This window comes from Diceros bicornis, chromosome 18 (genome assembly GCF_020826845.1).
Source record: "Diceros bicornis minor isolate mBicDic1 chromosome 18, mDicBic1.mat.cur, whole genome shotgun sequence".
Taxonomy (NCBI): domain Eukaryota; kingdom Metazoa; phylum Chordata; class Mammalia; order Perissodactyla; family Rhinocerotidae; genus Diceros; species Diceros bicornis.
In genome coordinates this window covers 37,861,962-37,880,105 of record NC_080757.1, presented here as the reverse complement: position 1 = coordinate 37,880,105, position 18,144 = coordinate 37,861,962, and the positions used below count along the sequence as shown (strand labels likewise).

The 18,144-nt window shown below is 53.6% G+C and overlaps 1 protein-coding gene across 1 annotated transcript; it reads right to left on the bottom strand.

Annotated features, from left to right (window-relative positions):
• Positions 1 to 4,324: 4,324 nt before the first annotated feature.
• On the bottom strand, positions 4,325 to 14,469 carry COPZ2 (COPI coat complex subunit zeta 2). Its single transcript, XM_058560777.1, has 9 exons — positions 14,359 to 14,469; positions 13,510 to 13,584; positions 11,612 to 11,693; positions 10,986 to 11,077; positions 10,476 to 10,531; positions 9,689 to 9,766; positions 7,345 to 7,396; positions 6,689 to 6,727; positions 4,325 to 4,709 (listed from the first exon to the last, which is right to left on the bottom strand). The coding sequence occupies exons 1-9, from the start codon at positions 14,467 to 14,469 to the stop codon at positions 4,662 to 4,664; spliced, it is 633 nt and encodes a 210-aa protein (XP_058416760.1). The 3' UTR covers positions 4,325 to 4,661.
• Between the last annotated feature and the right edge of the window lie 3,675 nt (positions 14,470 to 18,144).

Genomic DNA, 18,144 nt, shown 5'->3' with positions numbered 1-18,144 from the left:
TTGAAAATCTTTAATGTCTCCCTATCACCTTCAGAAGACAAGCCAAGGTCTTAGCCCTGTGGCTGGGGCAAAGAGCAGTGGGCAAGGGAGTCAGACCAGCATGGATGTAAATCTCACCTCGATGCGCTGAGGCAAATGATCCAAGCTCTTGGGCCCTCAGTTTCCTCATTTGTAAAAACAGGGCTAACGACATCTACTTTGTTAGGTTGTTTTGAGGACAATAGCATTTCTAAGGTGTACAGAGTGGTAAATTCAATAAACGGCAGTTATTCTTCAGCATGGCATTCAATGCTTGCCTTGATCCAGCCGCAGCCTGTCTAGGGAGAAGCCTCATGTCTCAGCACACCCCAGCCTCCCCACAGAGACGCACCTTCTCTGTTCCTGCTACATCTGCCTCCCTGCAATTCCTGAGACAGAAACTCTGCCTCTTTGCCTTGCTTATATTATTGCTCCCTCTGTAGTGTCTCTTTCCCCAACTTCTGTCTGCCAAATACTATGCAATACACCATCTCCTCTGTCAATATTTCTAATTTCTGCATATAGGATTTTGTTCCCAGTCAACTTGCAGTCTTCTTGGATCAAGAACTGTCTTCCAATTCATCTTAGAAGTTCTCACGGGGCCGGCGCCATGGCTTAGCGGTTAAGCGTGCGGCTCCACTGCTGGCGGCCCGGATTCGGATCCCGGGCGCGCACTGAGGCACCACTTCTCCGGTCATGCTGAGGCCGCGTCCCACATACAGCAACTAGAAGGATGTGCAACTATGACGTGCAACTATCTACTGGGGCTTTGGGGGAAAATAAATTAATTAATTAATTAAATTAAAAAAAAGAAGCTCCAACCAACCCCAGCAAGGTGCCCGGCTCAGAACAGCCAGTTAGTAAATGTCTATTAAAATCATTTATTCCAAAAGAAACTTTATTTTACCATTACTATTATTATTTTTATCAATACTGTTTTTCTTACCTAAGAGTTCATTTTGAGGGACAGTGCTCATCTACATGTACAATATAAAGTCCACCAGTGTTTCATAATCAGTAATTTCTTTGGGTCCTCATCTAAGATATTTTCCAGTTTTAGTTGGTAGAGATGAGGAAGAGAGTAGGAAATAGATGAAGACCATACAAATGTTGATGATAGAGTAAAATTTGGCAGCCATTTGATTATTTTTTCTTTTTCATCAAAGTATGACTTCCCTACAGGAAAGAACACACATCTTTAAGTGTAAAGGTCTGTGAATTTTTACCACCACTCAGATAAAGATAGAGAACACCATTTGATTTTAAAAGGCACTTTTACCTTGCAATATCTCTGAAATGCCTTCTCTCCTTTCAACCCTCCGCCCCCACGCCAGGGCCATGTCTGGGCCCAGTCTCCCTCCCTTTCTTTCGCTAGTGCCTGGCTCATGGCAAACACTCAGACAATTGATTGAATGAATGAATGAATGAATGAACGAATCGTATTGAATAAATGAGACCCAGTTTGGAGGGAAAAGGAGGCTTGGGGGGTTGTGCCAAACCTGCTTTGGGTAAATTATTCAACTTGGCCAGAGTTAAACAGGTAAAATTTTTTTCTCTGTAGAGTTTCAAAGGGATGTTGAGGATACAGAAAGTTTGAGCCTCAGGCCGGTCTCCAGCTCACGCTCCACCCCACTCCCAGGCCTGCCTGGCCCCGCCTTCACCAATTTGTGCCGCCCAGCAGACACCCTCCCGGCCGCGGTCCAGTCAGCGGGGAGCCATCCATCACTGTCTGGATGCAAGCCAATCCGACCAGCTCTGCCTTCCTGCCAGCCAATGGCCGGAAAGCAAGGGGCGCGAGGGGCGAGAGAGGGGCGACCGGCTCAGGGTGGTATAAAGCGGGGTCTGAGGGCCTGGCCGTGCTACCTCTGGGTCCCCAGCCAGGTCTAGGTGTGGCTAGCGTCCCCTCTCCACCAGAGTCTTGGGGCCACTGCTTGTGTGTGCCCTCTGGCTGGACCCAGGCCCCTGGAGTCTCGGTTTCTGACGTGCCCTGGTGCCAATTCAGCAGGATGAAAAGGGGCGCCCTGAAGTCCCCTTCCCCACACATGCTCGAGACCTCCTGGGTCGCCCACGAGGGCAAAAGGGAGGAGGATGCAGAAAGGCGGGAAGGGGCCCTGGGGCTGAGAGTAGACTGGAAGGCAGGCCCCGGCGGCCGCTCCCTTCCCGAAACCCAGTCCTGGGCAGACGGCGCCGCCGCCCGCCCGGTGCTCCGCGCTCCGCTGCGCACCCGCCGGCTCCGGCCTGTGGCAGCGCTAATGAGGCCGTCTGGGGAGGGCCGGTGCCAGTGGGCAGAGCTCTAGGCAGACGGCCAGGCCCGCCCTTCTGGCGGCTCCGCGGGGCTGCGGGCGCCGAGAGGGGGCCGGGGACGCAGCGAGGTCTCCTCCTCAGCCCCCAGAGAGCGGGGGCTGCAAACCTGGGATCCTCGGCGAGGGGCAGCGCCCCCGTCCCGCCGGCCCTCCCCGGCTCCTCCTGCGGTTCTGCGCAGGCCTCTCTGCGCTGCCGAGGGCAGCGCGGGCACGGGTCAGCTGCTTTGCTGCAACCTCCCTCCTCGTAGTCCTTTAGCCACAGCGGGCGAGGACACCTTTCTGGTCTCCCATCTGCATTGCCATGCCCCCTCGGCTCATTCCTCTTAACCCAGTACAGTCCCCGTCTCTGACGGCCCTACGGCAGGGAGCTCGGGGAAGCCACCCCTCTCCAGCAGTTCCCCCTCCCGAGCCCGACTCTGGGGAAACTGCCGCAAACAATTTAACCTTTCAGAGCCTCGGTGTGCCCCTCCATAAAATGGGGATAGCATCGCAGAGTCCACAGGATTCGGTGAGCCAGCTTGAATGAAGCGCCAGGCCTTCCCATTCCAGTCCCTGTACAATTAGAATTGCAGGGCCCGGGCGGGTTGCTAGGAAGTGAATTTGGCCCTCCTGTCCCCGCGGTCATCTAGGGACGGCGGATGAAGCCGCGCACCGGATAAGGCCGCATATTCGCCTAAGTATTTCTGGAGAATTTCTCATTTCCCGTCGCCACACTAGCCTCTGAACTCTACAGTATTTAATGCATACTCTTCCCCTTCCGAGTTGCCTTTTTGCATTACTTACTGGAATGGGTTACGTACACAGCGATTACAATGTATTTGTTTACATAACTATATCTTCATCATTTTTTCTAATTACAGAAGTAGTCATGCCCATTATAAATATCCAATCTTAGAGTTTTATAATGTAGGACATGATAACCCGCAGGGACAGCCTCTATTAACACCCAGGGCTCACCGCTTCCTTACTGTTGCGGCTGGCAGAAATTCCTGTGCCCACGCTGGCGCGGAACTCGCGGGGCGGGTCAAGCATGCTGGTTGCTAGGGCAACGTCCTGTCGCGGGTGTTGGAGGCCGGCGAAGAACGCGCAGGAGCAAGATCCCGCCCTAGGGGCGGAGTTAGTCAAGGGAGCGCGTTTCCCGCATTTCCCTCCAGGCGGCGCTATAGGATCGCGGATGCGGTCCCGGGGCGGGGCTCCCCGAGGCGGTCGGCCCCAGCGAGGGGCGGGGCCGGGGTGGAGCGTGGACTGGCGGCTGCGGTGAGCAACGGATCGAGGAAAACGAGCTGTTCGAGGACGAAACGTTAGACACTCTCGTGACTTATGAACCTGGGCGCAGAAAGTGTACCCGTCACAGAAAGAAAGGGAGAAATGGGGAGTTCTGAGACGGGGAGAGAGAAGGGGAGTTGCGTCGCTCAGAAAGTCGCTCTATCCTTTCCGTTTGCCCCTGGGATCCCCCTCCACCCTTCTCTCCCTCGGGACCTGCAATTCTTCACACCCTCTGGAGCCCACTGGGTGCTCTGGACTCTTATGCACGGTGGGGGCTGGCCGATGCTTCCTCTCCCCTAGCATCCAGGCCCACCAGGGCAAGCTTGCCTCTAGTGCCCAGGGTATATGCCAGTATAGGAATTCCGCGGTCCTGGGCATGCCAAGAAAAACAGGCGTGCTGTTCCTCAGTGTGCCCTGAGGAAGCCTTACGCCCTTCCCTTCTGGAGCCTGGGAATGGAAAAAGTGACTCAAAGAATCTCCAGCGGGCTGCCATGTGTGTGCCATCTTTTGCTCTCCGTTTCCTCCAGTATGCGCCATTCCTCCCATTATTACTTTTACCTTGTCACACAATCATCCCCAGCCCTCTCTCCACATGTGGGGCCCCGTGGTATCAGTGTCGCACTCCCTCGCTATGTTAAATCGTCCCCTTCCTCTGACCCACCCCTCTCCCCAATCACATCACAAGGATATGCCCTGGTACTGGGCACCCTGGAGATGAGCCACACAGAGTGCAGGAGCCCTTATCAGAACACACACCCTTCCCAGGCCAAGAAAGAAGAAGACCATGGCAGGAGGCAAGGTTTATTAGGGCTCGGGGGCCGAGGATGCCTAAGGTCTGAGTTAAGGCAACTCAGCTGGTTCTCATGGCCCAAGCGGCAAGTCAGGGCAGTGAGAAGGGGTGACTCAGTGCTGAAGCCAAACCTGTGTATCTCAGAGTCCTGGCCACAGACCTTGGGAGTCAGTTCTGGGAGCACCTGGGGATACAGAGGGACCGCTCCTGTCCCCTGGGGTCTGTGAGCTTTTGCCAGGACTGGGTGAATGGTCTGGGGGCAAGGAGCCTTGAACGCACAGCCTTCATTTCAGTAACGACCATTTAATTTGTTCCTTGGCAGACTGAAGAACCTGGGGGTGGGGGTGGAAGGATGAGAGAAAGAATTGGGGGGAATGTCAAGTGCTAACTGCAGTGAGGGAGAGGGCTACAGCCCACCTTCTCTAAGTGTCCCTGCAACCCCTGGGCACTAGGTGGCAGCCGTTCATCGCTGCCTGGTTTAAGTGGGGACAGGCCATCAAAGGGAAGAGCAGCCCAAACTGGCTGCAGCCAGCTCCCAGCCCAGGGTGCAGCCTGCCCGGCCCTGGTTCCTGCGTCTACAGCTGTGGGTGTGTGGGTGTGGCAGCAGCCCTGTCTCCCCAACCCGTGCCATGCAAGCCGCGCCCACAGTGCCACGTCCAGGCAGAGACTGGGCTCAGGCCTGACACTATCTGTGCCCAGACACCTCAGCAAACCCCTAGCTCTGGCCTTGGCTGGCAGTGTGTCCTCAACACCCCACCCCAACCCGCTGCTGATGTGGCACAGCTGGCAAAGGGTGGCTGGCCAGACGCTGCCTCAGGACACCTGCAATCAGATGTCACTCTCACATCCTGCTGAGGAAACAGCCTCAGTCTGAGTTGACACAAATCCGTACAACTGTGCACACCCAAGGCCAACATGGTGGGGACCCCAGGGATGTGCCTCAGATGGTCCCTCCAGCCATTAAGCCTCATTCCCCTCCAAAGAAGGTCCATCCCACACTGTATGTCCCTTCCTCCTACACAGTCTCCCTCCTCTCTCAGGGACAGCCTGGCTCTGGGGTTCTCCCACTTCTAGCCTGAATCTAACTTTCTCCTCATTTCCTCCCCCATTGACCACCTGCAACTTCCTTGGTTTTTTTCTCAAGAATTCCATTAAAAGTGCTATGTCTTCATTCTTTCCCCCTTTGGAAAAACAGGAGCTGTGCTAAGAGCTTTCCATGCACAGCTCATCTAATTCTCCTAAAAACTCTATGAGGAGTGTCTTGTGATTATGAGGCCCAGAGACATTGAGTAACTGACCCAAGGTCACCCAGCTTGTAGGTGGTAAGGTGAAACATACAACTTGGGATGACTCACACCAGTACCTGTGTTCTTATCTGCCCTGCTCATTGCTCCCTAACCTCTTTCTGCCCTGAAAATTGCCATGCAGCTGCATTCATCCAAGCAAGGTATGAGGAGGCATGGGGAACCAGGAGAAGGGAGAGGCAGAGTGAGCATGAAGGGCAGTCACAGGAAAGTGGGCACCACACCTGGGACTCCACACGGGTTGGCGCAGGCCCATTTCAGCCTGGGCCACCACAGCAGGAGGTAGTTAGTGCCCGGGCAGGAAGCTCCATAAAAGCAGGATTAGTCTGAGCAGACAGACCTGCGGACAGACAGAATGGAGGAGGTCAAGCAGTCGGCCTGACAAACAGAAGTCTGTGCAGCTGGGAAACCAGTCAGGCCACAGATCCAGGAACCGCCCCCCTGCCCCACATGCACCCCCAGACAGGACCATGCAGGGGACTGGCGAGGGTGGACTTTTCCACAGCCAGGTCACTCAGGGGAAAGGTGACAAGTGGTGAGTGGAGAAAGTTAGATCCTATCACAGGTTTAAAGGTCCCTTAACAATTCCAGTGTGGACCCTAAACAGCAGGGGGTGAGGGTTTGGAGGAAAACTCCTATTTGGTATCATTTTCTGCTGGAGGGGAGCATCAGGGGCCTGAGTCCCCAGACTGCTTTGAGGGACAAGTGACCCAGCCAACTCCAGGGTGGGAAGCTCACCTAGGGGTTTCAATCCAACTATACCAAGCCAGGCGATCAGGTGGGCTGCTGGTAGGGTGTGCATTGTTTATTAATACCCAGCTCTGCACCACCCTGGAGACTCCGGAAGCCTCCAGTGACTCTCCAAGAGATGCCTGTCACTGCCTCATCCCCTCCCTCCAGGACCACTGACTTCTCAGCCTTGATAGCCCCACGGGTTGCCCCCGGGAGGCTCTGCTCTCCTTCTCCTTCTAGCCCATTTCTGGCCAAGGCAGACACAGGGGGCCTACCTGGGCCACGCTCTGTTCAGTCAAGCCACCGTCATCCACCTGCGAGGAAGCAGTGTCAGAGGGTGGTCAGGTCAGGGCGAGGGCATTGGGTGAAGAAAGAGAGATGAAGGAAAGGGGCTGGGGGCGGGGTGAGGGGACGCAGTGGTTAGGGGATCCAGTAGTTAGGAGATCCAGAACTGCACCCATATCACCCGTTAGTGGAAGTCCTGCAGCCCGTCACTTGGAAGCCAGGACCCCCGGGGCCCGTCTATGGAACAAGGAGGGGAGGGAAGGTTTCATGCAGACATGAGAAGGCAAACTAGGCAGGGAGAGTCTGTCTATACCCCCGCTCCCCAACCTCAAGGCCAAGGCAGCCACCTGGAGTCTCTTTAAAAATTTATTTATTTCCCCAGACTGTACTTCCCACCAGGGAGGATGGTGAGGCACTTGGCAATTCTACAGAGGAGAGGACAGGAGATCTCTTTTACTAAGTACACCCCCAAAACTGCTGCTCCCCTGACAAGTGCATCAACCTAGTGGGCGCTTCTGCTGGAGGAGCTTGGGTTTCCACCATTCCGGCCCTAACAGCCCCACACACAGGGAGGACTGGAGGTGGGGAGGATGGGAAGGGCGGCCTGGAGGAGATGAGAGTGAGGGGCATGCAGGACAACTCTTACCCTAAAATTCACTTTCTGGATCACTTGCTGGGGATCGCTCTCCAGAATCACGCTACAAGATGAGAGAGAAACCAGGCGGAAAATCATTGACATGATCCTCCCCTCTGCCACCTCTCCCTGCTAAGCCTCTGCCCTCCCTCACCACATCCTGCAACATTCCCCCTCCAGGGCACCTTCCCACTGATATTCCTCAAGTCAGAACTCTCCCTCACCACGGGGAGCCCTCGCTCCGATTCTTCTACACTTCAAACCTGGTGGTCACACACTTGGTCATCACTGGGCAAAAGGTTTAACATGGGGTGATGGCAGTCCAGTCTAGAACATCAGGGTGTCAAAGGCAGGGACTCACAAAACTCCGAGCTCTAGGAAGTCCACTTCACCTTCTGGATCTAGGGATGGATTCAGACGTGGGGAAGGAAGGGAGGCCCCCTGGGGTTCCTATCTTGTTTCACTATTATTTTATGCCACCGCATCATGCCATACACGAAAGAAATGGAACTCCAAAAATCAGAATCTGTCTTCCCTTTCGATAGACCCAAATATCAAGGCTTTTCTCAGCTAGTGGACACTCTTTCATGATGCAGTGGGGGCGCCATGGAGCCATATCTGGGTGTGTGCAGGGGTGTGGGTGTGAGGGCTGGTCACTGTGGATGGGATAGAGACCACAGGGACTGAGTGCTCCTCCTTACCTGGTGACGCCTCCACAGGGCAAAAGCCTAGTTTTTTTGTGCCAGTCCCAGGGCAGTGAACGCACATTTCTTGAGAGCCTCTTCCAGGCCCCATCACTGGAGCACCGCCAACCCCAGGCTCCCTCACCAGACGTCCTTTCATCCCAGAAGAACAGAAGCGTCCCAGGCCAAGACTCCAGTTCAGGCGTTGCCTTGACTGACCCTTCCCTGATTTTCCTTGGGGGAAACTGTGAGCTCCTCAGGGGGCAGGGACTGGGCCTCCTGAGGGCACAGACCTGGAAGCTTATAAAGAGCTTACATCCTCTCTTGCACAGGCCCTTCCAAGGCCCTGAACCTCATTTCGTATTTGTAATTGTGTGTATGTTTTCCTTAAAGAGGTTCCATCAAATTGTATATACTTCTGGTTCCAGAAAACTTGGTCTTATTCTGCTCACTTTTGGGTCCCAGCAATTAGCACAAGGCCTTGCCTTAGCAGGCAGTCAATATAGAGGGAAGGAAGGAGGAAGGAATCCCACAGGACACCCATCTCCAGGCAGTGTGGTACAGTGCCGTGGAGAGAGAGCAATCTTTAGAACCAGGCACTTGGTTTTAGATCTTGACCCTGCTGCTCCCTAGCCGTGTGACCTTGGGGAGGTTACTTGAATCTCTGAGCCTATTTTTTTTTTTTGTGAGGAAATTAGCCCTGAGCTAACATCCATGCCAATCCTCCTCTTTTTGCTGAAGAAGACTGGCCCTGGGCTAACATCCTTGCCCATCTTCCTCTACTTTATACGGGACGCCACCACAGCATGGCTTGACAAGCGGTGCGTCGGTGCGCGCCAGGGATCCGAACCTGCGAACCCCGGGCCGCCGAAGCGGAGCGTACGCGCTTAACCGCTACGCCACAGGGCCAGCCCCTGAGCCTGTTTCCTCATATATAAAATGAATGTAATGATAGAGGCATGTAGCTGTCTTTAAGGTGATCAGTTTCTATTATCCTTTGTCCCAGAAGCAGAACTCCTTTTTCTCCCTGAATATTGCCTCCCATGGAAATGCACTAACCAACCCTTCTCATAAGGGCTCCCAGCTTCCTAAGAATACACAGTAATAGCATACCAATAGGAGGTAACATTTATTAAACGAGAACCATGAGCCTCACCTGCATCACCTCACTGAATCCCCACACCCGATGAGGCAGTTCCGTTATTATCTCCATTTGAAAGACGGTGAAGGTGAGGCTCAGGGAGATTAAGTATCAGGCCCAGGTCATGGATCGAGCTGATGTTGGAATGGAGCTCTTAGAGTGGGAGGTGTGGAGGCAGCAGGGCTCTGCCTGAATGAAGCCCTTCCAGGGAGGCGCAGGTAGATATCCGTGCTGCCTGCTTCTCCTGGGCACCGGAGATCAAACCTTCTCCCCTAAACCCCGCCTATCCAACAGTCAGCCATAGTTTGACATCAGATTACTTTCTTGTTTTCTTGACTTTGGCTAACGTTGAAATCAACCTCCATCCTCACGAGTAGGGTGGGGGCTGGGATCACCGGGAGTATGCTGAGGGAGGGAGAAGTTGGCCAGAGAGCCACACTGTGCTGGGTACAACCTAGAGCTGATGACTCTCAAAGGCACCTCCCGCTGTGAGTGTCCCTGACTAGCCTCTCTTCTCTCCACCCCTCCTCACCCGCCATCCACAATCTCGTCCAGCACCAAGAAGGCTCCGTCCATGTTCTCCAGCAACCAGCGCTTCTCCACGTTCTTCCTGAAGGCAGACACAGCTCTTGAGCCTCCCCGTGGCCAGGAGGAGCCGGGTCCCTGCCTGGGTGAGGCAGACCCTCTGTCTCCACCCATTCCCCACCACTCCCGTCAACAAGCACTGGGAAGGACAATGTCAAGGGCACTGAGGGAGGTGCCTGTACAAGGGATTCCTGAGCAGAGCACAGGTCTGCTTTCTTAAGCCCCACTTGCCCAACCTCACACACTTGGGGCATTGACACTGCGCCCACCATGGCACCCCAATGCATTTCATAGCTAGTTTAGTTGCTGTATCTCTACTATAGTTAATTGTGTTGACTTGTGGACATTTATTTCCGGATTATCCTAGTTTGCTTTACCCAGGCCATGTTCACTGGGATAGATACCAGATAACTGAATGGGAGTACAGTGAAAACCACCCCGAGCTTCAAGTCAAAAAACTTGAGTTTGAATCTCTGTTCTGATATAAACAGCTTGTAACCTCAGGCAAACTACTTAGCTGCTGCCTCTCTCTGACCACACCCTCACGTGGCTCTGCCCTGGGTGATGGTATCACAGTGGTCAGGTAGAGGGCAGGGGTCTTGGAGGAGGATTCTCTGGCTCCAGTCTTATGCTTGTGGGGACTTCAGGAGAAAAGCAGGGAGGAAGGGCCCTGCCTCTGTGATGTAGCAAGGCCTGGGGGATGGGGGCCTTGGAGGGCAGAGAACCTCACTCACCTTAACACGTGGTTCAGGGACTCAAACAGGCAGGTGAGGACAGACATGAGCATCAGCTGGGGGCGGGTGGATACGGGAGGAGGAAAATGAGAGAGCTTGAGGTTGAGAAGGCTAAAAGGAGACCTCAGAGCCTACCCGCATGGGCAGTTGTCCCTTTCCAGAGAGGACAGGCTGGAGCTGACTGCAGCTTGACCTCAGAGGCCACCACCCCGTGTACGGGTTGGGAAGCACTAGAGCGCCCCACTGCGGGACACTGAGTGTCCCCTTCTCTAGTGATGTTTAAGAAAGAAACAAGGGCTCCCTGCAGAGGACTTCATTTCAGGTTCCCAAGGAACTGAAGGGGCATCATGGATATGCACTGTCCCAGAAAGGACCATTCTGGCTGCTCCCTGTCCCCTGAACCCACGAGGGGTACCAATGGTAAGCCTTCAGATCCCAGCTTCTACCCCAGACTCCAAGCCCTTCCCCCACAGACAGACTCTCCTTGTTACCCCAACCTCCTGAATTCACCTCATTCTCATGGGATGAGCCCACCACATACAGGAAGAGGTCAATGCTGCTCTTGTAGACGATGGTCATACCCCCGAAAAATGCAATCTCACCTAGAAGAGGAGGGGGCTTTCAGTTCTGGCCACCTCGGCCTGGCCCCTCCTCCTCATCTCCAGCTCTGTGCTTCTCCCCGTGTCCTCTTCCCTTTCCAAGGATCCTTTGGAAAGACTAGCACTAGGGACACCACCATTAGGCTACTCTGTCCTTCCCCCCACCCTCTGCTCTATTTCTAGCGATTGCCTCATTCTGAGGAGTCAACAAACCCAGGTCAAGGTTGACTTTCTGCCCACCTCCCACCATGTGCAATGCCTTGGACCGGCCCCAGGCTGGTGGGGGACCCAAAATACAGCTGGCCTTTTCTGCTGAGAGAGGGGTCTAGGTGTGCTGGGGGCGGGGGGCGGGGGATTAGGTGGTGGGTTCTCTGGAGGAAGGAAGAGGAGAACAGCTGGGAAGAAGAGGAAAAAGAACCTCTGAAGAAAAAGGAACTGCCTGTGGGTGTGTAAGGCCGACGGGGACAGATGTATCCAGATGGAGAAGACGACGGTGTACATCTGGGCGTTCTGGGCGAGCAAGAGGCAGACACTTACTGTCAGTCCGGCTGGTCTTGTTGAAGACATTCTTCTCGAAGGCCATCTGCTCCTTCATGGAGGGGAATGTGTCATCATAATACTATGAAAAAGGGAAGAAGGGCTGATAGCCGTTCTGCAGAGACTGGCACCTCCCTGGATGTTGCCCCATCTCTTCTTTTTTTTTTGTTTTTTGTGAGGAGACCAGCCCTGTGCTAACATCTGCCAATCCTCCTCTTTTTCTGCTGAGGAAGATTGGCCCTGGGCTAACGTCCGTGCCCATCTTCCTCCACTTTATATGGGACGCCGCCACAGCATGGCTTGCCAAGCAGTGCATTGGTGCGTGCCCAGGATCCGAACTGGTGAACCCTGGGCCGCCGCAGCAGAGCACTTCACCACTTGTGCCACCTGGCCGGGCCCTGCCCCATCTGTGCTTTACTGCCCTCTAGGCCTGGCTGCTCACTGTTTCTCATAAACACAAATTCTCAGCAAAGAAAGTTATAAAAAGCAGAGGAATTTTGAGGCCTGCTTTTGGAGTTTGCTGCTGATTTCTTGGAGGCCTTTGCCTATTCGGCAGATGTGCAGTGTGCTAAGGGTTGGTGTGGTCACTAGGTCACACTGTTTCTACATGAACCTGAGTCGACAGGAAAGATGGCAGAGCCAGGGGTCCTTCATCACGACAACAACAACCATAACAGCTACTTTCTTATCCCCATTCTATAGATGGGGAACTGAGGCGTGAAGAAGTCAGGTAACTTACCCGACATCTCACAGTTGTAAAGGGCAGAGCTGGGATTCAACACCAAGAATGGTCTGACTTCAGACAGCGTTATGGCGAAGATTAAATATCTAAGGAAAAGGCCCTGGCACACATTACATAACTAAATCAATGTTTTTTTGTTTGGGTTTGGTGAGCCTCTCTCTTTGATGCAGTTTCTTAATCTGAACATAGATGGGTCCCGCTGGGAGGAGGCCCTGCAGCCTTTGCCATTGCTGGTCCACCTCTGACCATCTGCTGGGGGCGAGGTGTGGTCAGCTCAGCTTTCACTTTTCTAGATGTGGATTTTGCTACTTAGTACCAGCAAATTAGTAGTCTGCTGCCACTGCTGTGGTGAACAGGCTCATTTGAATGTCACGAAAACAAAAAGTTTCAGCACCAAACAAACAAAAAATCTGTAATGCATTTCACAGCTAGTTTAGATGCTATAGTCCTACTATAGTTAATTGTGTTGATAGTAGACATTTATTTCTGGATTATCCTAGTTTGGTTTACCCAGGCCATGTTCACTGGGAGAGATACCAGATAACAGAATAGTTGGTGCACTGAAAGCCACCCTCCTGAGCTTCAAGTCAAAATGCCTGAGCTCAGATCTCTGTTCTGATATTAACACTTGTGACCTCAGGCAACTCATTTAGCTTCTCTAGACCACATTTTCTTCATTTGTGAAATGAAAGAGCTGGATTATATGATTTCTAAAATCCTGTCTGGTTCTAAATTCTTAGACTCCTCAGACTAAATCCTGGGTGTTTCCCAAGCTGTAGAAGAAAAATGGAGGTTGGTTTTTCAGAGTTTGAGGACTGGGACTCCTGGGTCCCAAGCTCAACACTCCACTGACGCCTCAGGAGGTCCCTTCCATGCCCAGGGCCCAGCTGGCCAGTGGAAAGGATGATGAAAAGACATTTCAGGGAACCGGAGTAGAAACAGAGGAGACATGTTCCCCCCTGCAGGGACCAGCAGTCTGACAAGGCAGGAGAATGGACAGAATGACCTCTGGAGGGCTCTAAGCTGAGCTGCTCTGCGTCACAGAGCCCACAGTGGAGTCTCTCCTGAGACAGGAGAATAAGCTGGGTGGGGACGCCTGTTCTTGGGGCTGCAGCACAGTGTCTTCAGGGGCTCTCTGGTGAGGGTGGGAGGTTACCTTGGCCAGCAGGCGGTGTCCGTCATTATCTAGGATGAAAACAGCCTTGATGGTGTAGAGGGAAGGTTCCTGCAACTGACACCGGGGGAGAGCTCCTTTGGCCCCTGACTCAAGACAGGACACCCGGTCACCGGCTCTATGGGATCTGCTGGCCCCAGGAGTCCATCCTCACGCTCCAGCGACCCGAGTCCCAAAAGTCCACAGCTGGTTCTGGCCCAACCCTGTGCCACATGAGCCAGCTCCGGTGCCTACTCCACTCCCAGGCAGATGTTCCACTGCAGGCCCTGGGTGGGCCCTGTGCCCATTGGGTGCAGAAGGTCCGTCCGGGCCCAAGTTCTGTCATGCACTGACTGCTCCAGAGCCCGAGTCAGAGTGTATCACAGAACCTGGGCCGGGGGGACAGCGGCGCCAAGCCTCCTCCTTCCAGCTGACCCCGGGCCGAGGCTGGACCCGCGCTCTGAGCGCGCCCCCAGCCCCCTGGCCCGGGGGGGGCTCCAAAGGCACGCACGTCAGCCCACGGCCCATGGGAGCTCGAGGCCGGGGCGGACCCGCACTCCACACCCCCTCCCAGCGGAATCTCAATCCACCCCCACCCCCAAGCAGTTCCCATCACTGCTGCGAACTGATCCAGAACTTCAGTTCAGCCCCACGCGGACTCAGGACAGGCCTCCTCGCGAGCCGGCACCAGGAGGAACTTTTTCTCGCCGGCCCTGGCCTGGGCCCCTCCCTGGGCTGCTCAGTGGGGGCCCCAAGTTCCCAGGCGCCGGCGCGCCAGTTGTGAGTTGCTCCCCCCACCCGCCCCCAGCCCAGCCCCCGCCGCCCCGGGACCCGGCGCCCCCCGCTCCCTACCCGCCGCCCCGCGGGCTCCCCGGCTCGGGCGGGCGGCGCCGGGCCCCCGGCCTGGGCCGCCGCGGCCCCCTCCCCCGGGTGCGGACGTGGCCAGGCCTCCGGCCGCTGCATTCCGCTCGCCGCCTCGCGCTGACAGCGCCGCCCGCTCGTGCGCCGCCCGCCGCCCCGCCTCCGCGCCGCCCGCCCGTCCCCTCCCTGGCGGCCCAGGCCTCGCGCCCTCCCCCCTTTCTTCCTCTGTGCGTGTCTTTCCTTTCCCCGTCGCCTTTTCCTCCTTCTCACCCTCCTTTTCCGCCCTCTCCACCCTGCGCCCCACACCCCCGCTCTCCTTCTCCCACCTCTCATTTCCCCCTCTCCTCCTGGGCTCTTTTCTGTTCCTTAAAGCCGGAGCTCTCAGCATCTTCGGTTGATCCCAGCACCAGACCCTCTTTCCCCTCTGCCTCCTCTCTGGCCTGTGGGTTTGGTTTGCACCGGTGTCCGCAGGCTGTCCTGGGGCCAGCAGAAAACACAGACAGAGCCCAGTTTTGTCTCTTGAATCCAGGTAGGTACCATGGGGACACATAGATCAGGTCATCCTTCCGGTCTCAGGGACAGGTTCTAGCAGTAAGAGCAGATGAAGACCCCCCTGGAGTGACCCCTCTGTGCAGAAAAGGTTCTCCCACTTCTCGGAAGGGAGCCATGCCCTCCCCCCCACCTCCCCACAAGTCTTCCAAAACACAGACATGACACATGAAGCAAGACAGATGCCTAGCAGCACAAATGCTCCGCCAATGGCATCAGGCTTTGCCATGCTTTGGTTTCTTTGGTCTAAGTATACCAGAGGACAAGCTTTCACTTCAGGATACTCAAGCCAGTCAGAAATCACACTCCAGTGGTACAGAGCTAATTGTACATATGCATTTGCCCATAACACTGTGCATGTATTTTACATTTAACACTTTCAGATACATTACCTAATATAACCCACACCTGTGAGGTAGGTATTATCACCCCCGTTTTAAGAAAAGAGAGACTCAGAGTTTGTCTGACCTTATCAGGATCATACAGCTAATAGTTGAATGGGGATGGAACCCAGGTTTCAGACTCAACAATTCTTCCCCATTCTCTTCAAGGCCTCTTATGTTGTGTACCCCACTCACTCATCCCAGATGATTGCTGGATGGGGCTTTCCTCTGCTGAATAGTATCAAGTCTTCTCATTTTTCAAGTCTCAACTTCACCAAAGGACCCTCTCTGACACCGGCCGAATCTAACTTGATAGGTCTCTCCTGCCACATTCTCTCTCTCGGCACCTACTTATTTCTTACATGGTACCTTTCTTTATCTCTAAATATCTTTTTTTTTTTTTGGTGAGAAAGACTGGCCCTGAGTTAACACCTGTTGCCAATCTTCCTCTTTTTGCTTGAGGAAGAGTGGCCCTGAGCTCACATCTGTGCCCATCTTCCTCTGTTTGGTATGTGGGATGCCGCCACAGCACGGCTTGATGAGTGGTGTGTAGGTCTGTGCCTGGCACCCGAACCCACAAACCCTGGCCACCAAAGCGGAGCGTGCCGAACTTAACCACTATGCCACCAGGCCAGCCCCTCTAAATATCATTTTTACTAATTTGTTTACAAATGTATATGGTCCTTCTCCCCACCAGACTTTGAATCCTACTAGAGCAGAGATAATGTGTCTGTCTTGTTCACTATGGAATCCCTGAGGCTCCAAACGGGGCCTGGCACGTGACAGGTACTTAATAAGCATTTGTTGAGTAAGTGAATGAATAAATGAATTCAGGATGTGGGAGATCATGTGTAAATATTCGCAGACTACCTATAAACAAATAATAACTAAAATATACTTATCAATGAAACCATATTTTATATGCTGTACGAATATTTATTGAGTGCTTACCAGGTACCAGGTACTATTCTAGTCATTGGGATACAACAGTAGATAAACAAAATCTCTGCTCTCATGGAGCTTATATTCACGTGTTTTTGTGTGTGTACATGCATTTCTGTGCAAGACAGGTAATACACAAACATAATATTATGTAAGGGTGACAAGTGCTATAAAGAAAAATAGAGCAGGAATGGGGATCAGGAATGTGAGGGGTGGGAGAGAGCAGAACATTTTCATTAGGGTCATTTGAGAAAGCCCTCAAGAAGATGACATTTGAACAAAGAGCTGAAGGAGGTGAGAGAGTGAGCCACCCAAACCCCTGAGGAGAGCATCTACTGACCCTCTTTCTATGATTTTTTTTTAATTTTATTTATTTATTTTTGCCCCCAAAGCCCCAGTAGATAGTTGTATGTCATAGCTGCACATCCTTCTAGTTGCTGTATGTGGGACGTGGCCTCAGCATGGCCGGAGAAGCGGTGCGTCGGTGCGCGCCTAGGATCCGAACCCGGGCCGCCAGCCGCGGGGCACGTGCACTTAACCGCTAAGCCATAGGGCCGGCCCCAATGATTTAGAAGGCACGTCTGAATCTTCCTTGCAAGCTATCAGAGTTATAATAGTGAAAATTAATCAACACTGTTTGGTACGATGGGGGCAAAAGACACAGCATTTTATTTGGTTGGATTCCAGATCATCAGAAGTTAGGTCAATGGTCATGCCAGCTAGGTATGTTATAAAAAATACTGATTTGATTATTTTGATGCCTTAATATTTCTGTGAACTAGTCCATTTTTAGCTCCTATTTACCAGGACAGCACCAAAAAGCCTCTAGGGGTACTTCCTCACATTCGGAGAGGGTCAGCTTGCAGAAGGAGGGAGGGAGGCAGACCTGGGAAGATAGGGGACTTAGGGAGCTAGTGTGGCTCCATGGGGAGAGGTGGGAGAGGAGTTAGTTATAGGAGGAGTGGATGAGAAGGCACTGGAGAGGGGCGGAGGGGCTGGGGATGAGAGAGGAGGCCAGGGGAGAAAGCTTAGGAACTACAAAATCTTCACCACCACCACCACCACCTCCACCACCACGGTTGCTATTGTTATAATCACCACAACCTCTCTACATCTTAAGTGCAGTGGTGAATAAGTGAATTCAGAGCCCTCAAGTCAAACTTTTCAAGGAAGATACTTTCCCCAATCATGGCTCCTCCCCAAACTCAACAGAGACCATAGGACTTCTTTCCCTCCTCAAGGCCTCCCAGCCCAGGGTGCCCCTTAAATGGGGTTCTGTGTAAATATACAACCTCAGTGTGCACAGGGTTGGGACAGTGTCTTCCACAGAGCATCACCCCCAGAGGACTTTACAGTGTAAGCCTGGCAGCACTTGAGAAGCCTGCAATTGCAGCAGAAGAGCAGCAGCTGGAGTCTCCCTGGAATGAGGAAGCCAGAACTGGACTCAAAAAGAATGCTGCCTTCATGTTTCCCTGCTCTCTGTGCCCTTCAGGGTGGGTGCACTCAGGTCAGGGGGAGGGCTGCGCATATCTCCAACCAGTTGGAGTCTGTGGCATAGCTGGACTCAGAATTGGTCCTAAACTCTCCCAAACACACATGTCCCTGCCCTTTGGAGTCTCCAAGAGACGAGTGATCCAAGTGGGTTCCCTCTGGGTCTTGGTATATCTTGGAGGTGAGACCATTCCGTTTCCTCTGACTCACCCTCCTGCTGCCACATTTCTGTGCTGCCTGTCCTAAGATTTTGGCATCTGTGCTTGTGTGACAAGAAGAAACAGCTCCCTTGGGTAACAGCCTCTCTTTATCCTTCCTGCTATAATGTCAAGAGGGGGAGGTGTGCGTGGAATGTGAGGCGCGGACGTGTGTGCTGGTGGCATCCTCCAGAGAGAAAAAGAAAGCTTCCATG

What these genes read in the sequence shown, in the direction of transcription:
- COPZ2 (XM_058560777.1), bottom strand. Translation starts at nt 14,469, where the DNA reads ATGCAGCGGCCGGAGGCCTGGCCACGTCCGCACCCGGGGGAGGGGGCC. An exon ending in GACACCGCCTGCTGGCCAAG is followed by an intron (nt 11,694 to 13,509) that starts GTAACCTCCCAC and finishes CCTTTTTCATAG; the next exon opens with TATTATGATGACACATTCCC. An exon ending in CTGAACAGAGCGTGGCCCAG is followed by an intron (nt 4,710 to 6,688) that starts GTAGGCCCCCTG and finishes CCCCACCCCCAG; the next exon opens with GTTCTTCAGTCTGCCAAGGA.